The sequence below is a fragment of the Haplochromis burtoni genome, unplaced genomic scaffold, assembly GCF_018398535.1.
Source record: "Haplochromis burtoni strain Fernald_Lab_line unplaced genomic scaffold, NCSU_Asbu1 Contig_499, whole genome shotgun sequence".
In the NCBI taxonomy this organism is placed as follows: domain Eukaryota; kingdom Metazoa; phylum Chordata; class Actinopteri; order Cichliformes; family Cichlidae; genus Haplochromis; species Haplochromis burtoni.
Genome location: NW_024582860.1, coordinates 78,309 through 88,588, shown reverse-complemented (window position 1 = coordinate 88,588; position 10,280 = coordinate 78,309). Strand labels below are relative to the sequence as shown.

General features: G+C 39.1%; 1 protein-coding gene across 2 annotated transcripts in view; it reads right to left on the bottom strand.

Moving 5' to 3' along the window:
* The window catches only part of egln1a (egl-9 family hypoxia-inducible factor 1a), a 37,123-nt gene that overhangs the window by 9,016 nt on the left and 17,827 nt on the right, over nucleotides 1-10,280 (bottom strand). The window contains exon 2 of one of the 2 annotated variants that reach the window (XM_005946832.3): nucleotides 6,937-7,056. The exons of the other annotated variant lie outside the window; for it this stretch is intronic. Coding sequence (XP_005946894.1) covers nucleotides 6,937-7,056 — 120 coding nt within the window. The remainder of the gene's footprint in view (nucleotides 1-6,936; nucleotides 7,057-10,280) is intronic. 2 annotated transcript variants of the gene reach the window in all.

Genomic DNA, 10,280 nt, shown 5'->3' with positions numbered 1-10,280 from the left:
AGGGTTAAATTTAAAAACTGTACTTTTGAGTTAAAATATATATTTATAATTTTAATAAATGACAAATTAAAAAGGCATGAACATTTTTTTTGTATCGAAAAAATATCGAACCGTGACACCAAAGTATCGAACCGAACCGTGAATTTTGTGTATCGTTGCACCCCTAATAAATATAAATATATATATATATACACATATACACACATACACATACACACACACACACACCATTACACCCATTCATGCAGCTTGAGTCACACACTGGGGTGGACTGTACAGATTGCTTTAACAGACGGCTGAGCTTTAAATTATTTCAAAGTCAGCGATCACATTACCAGAATTTTCTCAGTATTAATAGTCTGTTAACTTTCTTCATAAAAGGAAGCGTCCCATCAATGACAGAGTTATGAAATTACTAATACTGAGATTGCTGATGAGACACTTTTTTTTTTTTTTGAGTAGGTGCTGGAAACTGTGGTAGGGACGTGATGTTTTTACACCCTGTCCAAGTTAAACAAATAAAATCTCACCAAACCTGACAGCACCTTGCACTGATACCAGTATGAATGTTTATCATTTAAAATAACATTTACTGTAAATCAGGGCTCATAACTTTAGCTTTAGTACTGGTGATGGTGGCGGTGATTACTGCAACATGCTCACAGGAATGATAGGAGTGGCGACTACAAGCGTGGGTGTTAACGCACGCAGGACCGGTCCTCGCCACTCACCCACTGTAGGCTGGAGGAAGATAAAATCCCCTGGAACCCTGAGTAAAATAATTATACTAGAAAAAGCATGTATGGACACTTCATACTTCTTACTAATTTACAGCATATTAACTTTTAAAAAATAGCAGCTAGTCTTGCAAAATATAAATACTTCATACAGCTGCGATACAGCTGCATGGGAGGTGGGAGTTTTACTAATGTGGAAGAATTTCACCAAAAGTATCACAACATTGAAAAATATGCCTTTAGTAATGGCAGAATTGCATATTGCTCATTGCTGACTGGAAAAAAACCCAGCACTGTAGCCAGACTGACACCACCAATGATCACATGACTCTTCATATCTTTAAAAATAAAATGGTGACCATTTTGAACATCACATCTTTCTCACAGCTGTATCATTAAAGTCTGTCTAGGTCAGGATTTATCACAGAAACGGCAAATGCCACCCAACAATCTTGTCACAATCTCAGACTACTGTACTCATCTCTATACTTGTCCTACTAGATAAACTGACACAGCACAGGTTTTTAACATAATAATACAAGTTCCCCATGTTTTTATGTCTGAGATGATTCTTTCCTGTATGTAGCCATGGAGTTCCACAGGGTTCTGTGTTAGGGATAGATACTTTCTACCTTAAACGTGCTTCCTTAGGGAATGTTACAAAGAAACAGTGCATAAATCTCTATTTCCATGCAGATGAGACTCAAACACACAACCAGAACACACACATCAGTTGGTTAAACAACAAAAACATCTGAAGGCACAACGAATTCGATGACCTGTAATTTTTTTTTTCTAAAGCCAACTAAGTATATTGGCCAAAAACCTCAGGGAAACACAGTCTTAACATATGTATTCAGTGATGTTACCTTGGCCTTCATTGCTACTACGAGAAATCTCGGGAGTCATTTTTGACAAGAATATGTTCTTTGTCTCATACGTAACAGTCTCGACGACTGTGCAGCATTGTCAACAAAACGGAACATCCTGTCACAAGACAGTGAAAAAAAACTGTTGGTGCATTGTTACTTCCTAATTGAACTTTTATATTTTCATGTTTTTAGGATGTCTGCATGCCTCTCTCTCTGAAAAGCCTTTAATTCACCTTCCCATAAAAAAAACAAAACAAAAAAAACAAACAAAAAAACAACAACACAGTACTGAGAGCAACCAGAACAAAAAGAACACATTTTCTCATAAAAGCTTCCCTTCATAAGCTCCTTTAAATCGAGAAACGGTATTAAAACTCTTCTCAGTGCATACAAAGCTGCATCGCATTTTTAAGGCCTCGCATTTTCACATTATTCCAATAGAGTACACAATTGTCAGAGTGCAGACTTGTGGTTCAGAGAGTTTCCAAAAATAAAACTGGAGGCAGAACCTTTGGCCATCACGTTCCTCTACTGTGAAACCAGCCCAGCTCGTCTATATTTTAAAGATTAGGCCCCTTTACTTTCCATTTTAACAAATCTTACAACACATGAATTTAACCTTATTATTGTTCGTAAGGCTCCTTGTTTCTCAGTGATCATATTTTGTCGTTTTGCTTTCCTCTCAACTCACCTTGGCAGACACTAAAATGCTGAGGTTTCTGAAAGGCAGCTTTTCCTTTCCCTATAGTCGCAAAGTACTTTAGCTTGATGTTTAAAGTGACTCCAAAAGGAGGGAAAAATATATGGTTAAACCTTTAAGCATACTTTGCACTTCGTATATGCAGTAAAGCGGCTGAGTCATTTCCTTTCTCTTACATTTGCTTGCCTGTGTGGTAAATGAGTGTATAATATTAAATCAACATTTTATTTACTGCATTGCAGATAGATGGACATCTACATGTTAAAGTCTCAAAGTGATTTTATACAGAAGGCGTGGCGGCTGAAGTGACATAAATTTGGGGGGTAAATAACTGGAACAACTGAACCTGAACATTCCAAAGCCATGTCACTCTCTCATAGTGAGGCCCCGGTATCCAGGCAACCACATTCTATAAGCCTACTAATAGCCAATCAGAGGCCAGATTGTAATTATTCACATGTCCAACAGGAATCTAGCACATGGCTTGCTGTAACAACTAAAGCATGCGCATAAAAAAAAAAAAAAAAAAAAAAAAAAAGCAGCACAACCTACCCCATGACTGATACACGCATTAACAGGAAAAGATTTACTATATAGATAAGAAAACAGGCAATTCTGCGGAGGAAGTGCTCAGAGAACAGATAATACAATGTAAATGGTGCAAGTCAGATTCAGGAGACTGCTGCTTTGAATATGACATCTGATAAACTAAAAAAAAAAAAGAAAAAAAAAAAGAAGTACCTACTGTTATCACAAGTCAAAGTAAATCATCCTGACCATCACAGAAACTGCATTAATGCAGATGAACAACAGCAACATGCTAAAACAACCAGGAATCCCTTTGAGGGTCTGAGGGTTGTATGTGGAGACCTGTGATGAATAAGGCAGCAGCTGAAAGCAGTACATAAGTGACCAGCAAAAGGGTCGATCACAGTATCAGTATTTGCAATTAAATGTAAAAGTACTGTCAACTCGGCTGTGTATTTTGTCTCCTCTCACATTCCACTCACCTCACTGCTCGCTCAGTGATAGATGTTTAGAAAAAAATCACAGCGAGAACACAGACTCATGCATGACCTGCCGCAAACTCGCATCTCAAAGCAGCACAGAGTTTCCTGTAATTATGTCATTTTCATATACAGGTCTGGAGGTCAACTATGTAAGGAAGTGTGGACGTCAGCCTCTTGTTTACTCATGTGACTTGTAATGCTAGCAGATATAGCCGCACATCCGGTATACCAGTCCTAATTTCATGCATAATATGATCTTTTCAAATATCGCTATATCGGTGAAGAGACAACGCTCAACACGGTTTTCCCCAGAGATTATACATAATATATTATATGCATTTTAGAGCATATTGGGAGGGGAACTGTATGATCTCTGCACCCTCTTTATAACAAAAAAAAAAAAACCAACTATATTAGATTGACAAATAATAATTCACGATTATTTTATTAACAGGTGTTTTATATGACAATGGATTAACAATTAACACCACAATCATTTAAAAAGTAAGCCAAAATGTGGCAATACAGTGAACTGAAACTTTTACTATATGTACAAATTGGACACAGCTTCCAGGTCTGAACAAGTACAGCCAATGACAAGTGCCTTGCACAAAGACTTTCAGTTGTAGGAAAATGATTGCTTTGCTCTTCGACCTCAATAAACACTTTGTGAATGACTTTGAGGTCAGTTGCTAGTTTCAGGTCACAGTGACAGTAAGATGCAGTTCAATTAGTAACTTATGTTCCTCACTACAGTCAGAATGAAAGATAAAGCAGGGAATGCAGTGTCCCTTGATTTCACTGTCAGACCCACCATTTATTCCTGACTGTTTGAAAAAGTAGTGAAAATGCTGTTTGAGGCTTCAACCCAGGACTTCACTATGCAACAGGTTATGGTATGGCATCTTTTATATACAGTCTATGTTGAAAACTGCCTCTAGAGCCCTTTTCAAATGTATATTTTTTTTAAAGATAGCCCAAGAGTAGATTATTTTTTATTTAATCATTTAAAGAAAAAAACCTCTATGTTTATTTAGTTTTTATTATGACAGTAAAACGCTTTTTATTCTGCACAATCCTGACAGATAAACAACTTACTGTGAAAATATATAAAAGGCCTGCTTCTGTAAAAAGACTAAAAAACACTGCGATACAAATACAGGTCATACTGCCCCAGCACTGGTGTCATGTCACAGTCTCCTCAAAGAAACATGAAAGTGATCCACTTTACAGTTGCTGCCTTCTGTTATGGAAACTTGGAACCTGTCTAGAAGGTATGCTCCCCAACTGCTTATCTAAGGACAAATACGTCAAACTCTTGAAGCACATTGCAGTTAAATGCATATTGCCAAGAGGATCTACTTACACTTGCATGCACAACTTTAGGCTTTACTGAAACGTCTGGAAGGAAAAATGATCCAGTTAAATTAATAAAAAATGCCTTGTGATGGCAAAGGTCATAGAAGAACAGCTAGACTGGGTCGAACTGACAGAACGAGTAACTCAAATAACCACCCATTACATCACACATCTGTTACATCACACTGAACACGCAACACGTCAGCCTTAAAGCAGATGAGCTCCAGCAGCAGATTCAAGGAGGGGGTGTAATGGTGTGGGAGGCAGTTTCATGTCACACCCTTTTGTCCCCATTAATACCAGCTGAGCTTCATTTAAATGTCATGACCTACCTGAATATTTTTTGACCATGCCCTTCACTCTGTGACCAGTGTACCCATCTCCTGATGTTGATGTCATATTGAGCTGGGCCATATCATACTATTCACGGTAATACCGGTATAATGGGCAACGATAAGAAACCGAAATATCACGATAGAATATAGGTAAAACGCACATGCGCAGTGCCTTTGTTTTCATACGCACATGGCGGAAAAAGCATGGCGATGACGCAGAATGAGATGGACGAAAGCGGATCGTTGAATGAAACGGATGAACCAGAATTAGTTTGTAAAAATGCTGCAACTTCAGTGATGTGGAACTGGTTTAGCTTTCGTCCGTCAGATACACAACAAAGCGCTATTTTTGGTAGAGCATGCTAGCGGGCCGTCGTTATTACCGTGTTGTTTGGAAAATACGGCACATTTAAAATCAATCCTTTGATTTTTCTGAAAATCGACAGTGCCCCTTATAATCCCGTGGGCCTTATGTATGAATTCTGGTTGTGTTTACTGACCTTTATATGTCATACACTGCGTTAGAAAATCAGTCAAATGTTTTAGTACGACTTTGCTAAGCTACGAACCCGCACCGCTTGATGGATTGTCGGAGCATTACAGCTATTGTAGGCAGGAGCCTCGCGGAGTGATACGTACTGCGCTTCAACATAATATTACCGTATTGTGTGTGTATAACCTCTTTTTAAGTTTTGTGGATATTATACATGGTTATGCTGAGGATATGTCAGCCAATTTCCACTGGAAATGCCTTTTGGTTAAACTGTCAGCAAGGAATTTGCATTTGCACTGTTAAATTTTTATATAACTTTAATGCACATAAAAAACAGCTGCTTGTTTAAGTGAAAATACATTGATGGTTTTTTGTTTGCACTAATAAAGTTGTGGAGTTGAAAAGTAATTTGTCTAGTGTCAATTATATCGTCAGTTATATCGTTATCACAAATTTTCAAATGTATATCGTGATAAATATTTTTGGTCATATCGCCCTGCTCTAATGTCATATATATTATATAATCTCAGACTGGTTTCTTGTAAGTAACACTGAATTCCCTGTCCCCAAATGGCCTCTACAGTCAGCAACTGAACAGAGCAGCTTTGATATGTGGTGGATGAGGAGGATCAAACCATGAAAGAGCTCTCCGCAAATCTGCAGTAAGTACATGACGTTATCTTGTTGATATGCACAAAAATCTCAAGACAACATTTCTAAGACCTTCAGTGAAATAGGCAATTGTAAAGGTGAAAGGCAGTTCAACTTACTAGCAGGACATCTAAAAATAAAGTTAGGATAATACTGAATTCCTGTGGATATATTTTAAGTACTGTATGACACAAAGTTCAATTAATTTGACCACTATATGAAAATTCCTGTAATAAAACAACAACAACAAAGAAATGTGGAAGGTAGTATGGGGTGTTTTTCCTTCTCTGCATTTTAATGGGAAATATGAAAAAGGGAGAGTGGCCACACAGCATTTACCTACACGTAACCACTATCATGAACTCTGTACGGGTGTGGTGTATGGAATAAAGCAGGGTGGAGGGTGACAACAGTGCCACACACACACACACACCACAACTGCACTGACTGGTCAAATGCTTGTGGCAGGAAGTCAGAAGTTATGAAGACCTGACACACAAACACATGACAGATGACTTTGTTTTGATGATTATTTTACAAATAAATTCAAATAGAGCCCGACCAATACAGGAGTCATTGAAATTAAAACAAAAAATATCATGTAAAATAACTCAAAACGATGGGGTTGCTTTCTTAAAATCAACCTTCCAGTATTGCTCAAACTCGTTAAAGATCTGCGGCAGACCAATAACGGCCGGGTATTGGTAGGGCTCTAATTTCAAATCACTCTTGAATCAAATGGTGATAACAAGAAGGTTCTCCACACATCACTACCATACCTTGGCATTCCAATCTCTATTAAGGTAATATATGCATGTGACACACCGTCCATCGCCGTTAGGGTTATCCACATGGCGCACATATCCTGTCCCGTTTCCGGGGTAACATGCCACCATTGCCTGAAGAGAGGAACATGAAAAAAAACCCCTGATTAGTAAAAACAGATATGCAGTGACAACAGCAGAAATGTAGGCATTCAGTCTCTACAGCTCATGTGTCAAACAAAAGCTGTACTGCAAGGACAAGAAAGAAGGGAGGAACGGGAGCAAAGGAGCTCGAACTGCATTTGCTGGCTCGTGATGTGGAAGTAGCAGAAAGCCTCGCCGCAGTCTGACTGTAGCACTGCCTCACCTGCACCAGGACTGACACAAGGCACAAGCTGCCTAAAACACAGCTGCCTCGTTATAAACTTTAAACTGGCAAGGAAAATAAACCGGAGATATCATGCTGCAACTTCCCCTCGTCTCTTCCTGCTCTACTAAGACTTGCATGATCTGCTTGGGTGTTGGCAGTGAACCTCCACGAGCTCTTGTAAACTTCTCGGTGTAAACATCGAGGGAGCACGCCCGCTCCTTCGAATGCCCTTCAGGAATAAGACGCACACAAGCGGTGATTTGCACACCACCCCGAGGACTGTGATACAGAAAAATGTGTTTTCTTTAACAGTAGAGATTTCTCAGACATCTCAGAGCTTTTGCACTGGAAATTACAGCTGACACTTGAACACCAAACAGCGTGTGTTTTCTTTTCAGATGAGTGGTGAACGTGCACACAGGGTGGAATAAGCCCTCATGCTAAGCAGTGTCTAAGCAGCGATATGACAGACAAAGGCAAGTTCATCCACATTCTTTCAAGAACTTGCATCAACATAAACCATAGCAACATTATTATAAACACTCAGTGTAGACTAAACTTCTTCCTCAGGGTTTCTACCCTGTAAAATATTATAGAGCATCTATGCTAGCACATTTAGAAGTTAAAGCTACCCTTTCAACAAAGAAAAGACTGAAGGTGCTGGGATTCAAAATGAACATCCGGGAGTTGAACAGGTACATTTACTTCTGTACATGCACAAATTTCATGATTATTTCACTGCACCACAGAAAAATTGTAAATCTTTGCGTGCAAAGCCTTTTAACGCCATAGTGAGAGCATTAAAATAAAATGACATCAGACCCACGTCGGCATCTTCTTACTCTACATGTCTGATCACAGTTACTTGCGTCAGTCCACATTGTGTTCACATGTTTTGTGTGATGCAGGTTACCGCTGGAATGCACATTATCAGGGCCTTTAAAGCTGAAAAACAACAAAAAATCTGACATAAAGATGGGGGAGGTAGCTCTGGCTGCATGGATTTTATCTTCTTTTTTTTTTAAATATAAATGGGGTGGGTTTAACAAGAACAGTTGCTGGGTTGGGGGATGGGGGGGTACGAACTGACAAAGCGCTTCCTGTAAGTAAGTCGCAATCCAGTATGTTTTCTTTCTTTGTGTGAGTCTGTGTGTGGCAGAGAAAGAGGTAGAGGGGCACAGACAGAGAAAGCATAGGGGTGGGGCTGGAGAAGAAGACGAGTGAACTGAGTGAACTTTGACTCTTGGCCTCCCTCCAGAGGCTGCAGTATTTTAATGGTTGTGCTACGTGCAGATCGTGAGGAGGGCTGGCTGATCCTCGGCAATGTCACCCCTCCCACCCTCAACTGCTGGGCTTGCGCTGCAAGGCTGGAGATGGGTAAACAGCGGCTGCTAGGAGATGTGTGTGTGTGTTTGTGCGTCTGCTGAGCCGAGGTGCAAGAGCCTAGGCGCTCTGCAAAACTCCCGACGCGGCATTTTAGCTTACAATTCCCTCAAATAGACAGCTGTAGAAACGTTCTAATGCTTCATCAGATCCAGGAAAGCTTGACATCAGCACATGCTATATAACAAATGCAAGAGCGGTTTGTGATTATTCTTGTTACAAAAAACCATGACATGCATAACAGCTAAACCTATATGGATTGCTGGTCTATACAAAAACAAAAATCCTAAGAGAATAAGATGTTTTAGCTAAAACATTTACAAAAATGCAAAATACAGACAGCCTCGGAGTGTTAGAATCTGTATTAAAATAATAACAACTATATAAATAATAATAATAATAATAATAATAATAATAATAATAATAATAATAATAGTTGGGAAGGGAAAAAAAAAAAAGATCATATTTCCCACAATAAAAAACATGTCCTACTAAAATCAGGTAGCCCATAATTCCATTCCCTTTGTCTAACAGAGTTACTGCTGATATAGTGGGGACAGGAGTAAATGTTTTCAAATGAAAGCTATTTTTAACACACTTGTTTCCTCACTCTCTTCACCCCTAACCTCTATACCTATTTGAGCTTCCCTTCCTTTAGCCACTTATTCTTCCGCATTCCTCCGCGGCCCTCATTAGGAGGCTGACCTTACTCTTGGTGTTGTTTGTTTACATTCCATAGGCATGGCTTCTGAAGCCGATGGGCATTCACAGGCAGAGAGCGAGAGGAGGTCACAGAAGAAAGCTCAGAGGCTGTCGCTGAGGCCACAGGAAAGGAAGGCTTCATTTCACAGATGGATATTAAAAGAGCATGAAAATAATTGACATTACAAACACGCACAACCTGCAACTAGTACCAAACCATGCACTTCCTTGATTGAAAAAAACAAAACAAAAAACAGCAGTCAATTAAATAAATGAGTCTTTGATAATGGCCGAGGACATAAACAAATAAAGCCTGGTACTCAAACACTGCTGCTGCAGCACATGCTTTCAAATGTTGCATAATAAAAGCTAATAATTGAAGGGTTACTTATCTGGTACTTTTAGACTGGAAACTAGCATTATGAATTTTTCCAGACTACTGTGTGTGTGTGTGTGTGTGTGTGTGTGTGTGTGTGTGTGTGTGTGTGTGTGTGTGTGTATATATGTTAGGGGTGCAACAATACATAAAATTCACGGTTCGGTTCGGTTCTTTGGTGTCACGGTTCGATATTTTTTCGATAAAAAAACAAAACATGTTCATGCCTTTTTTAATTTGTCATTTATTAAATTTTCACAGCACATTCCGCACCAAATCTCTGTGCGTTCATCATTTGTTTGAAGCCAGCTCACCTCCTGCACCTACTTTGAAATCATTGATATTGTTGGGAAATCACAAACAAAAAACTCTACAGACTCTGACGACATTGATATGGAAATCGTTAAGAGAGTGATAGAGGGCATTTCCAAACCCTTAACACACATTTGCAATTTGTCCTTACAAACTGGTACATTCCCAAAACAAATGAAAACAGCTAAAGTAACACCACTGTTTAAAAATGGTGAC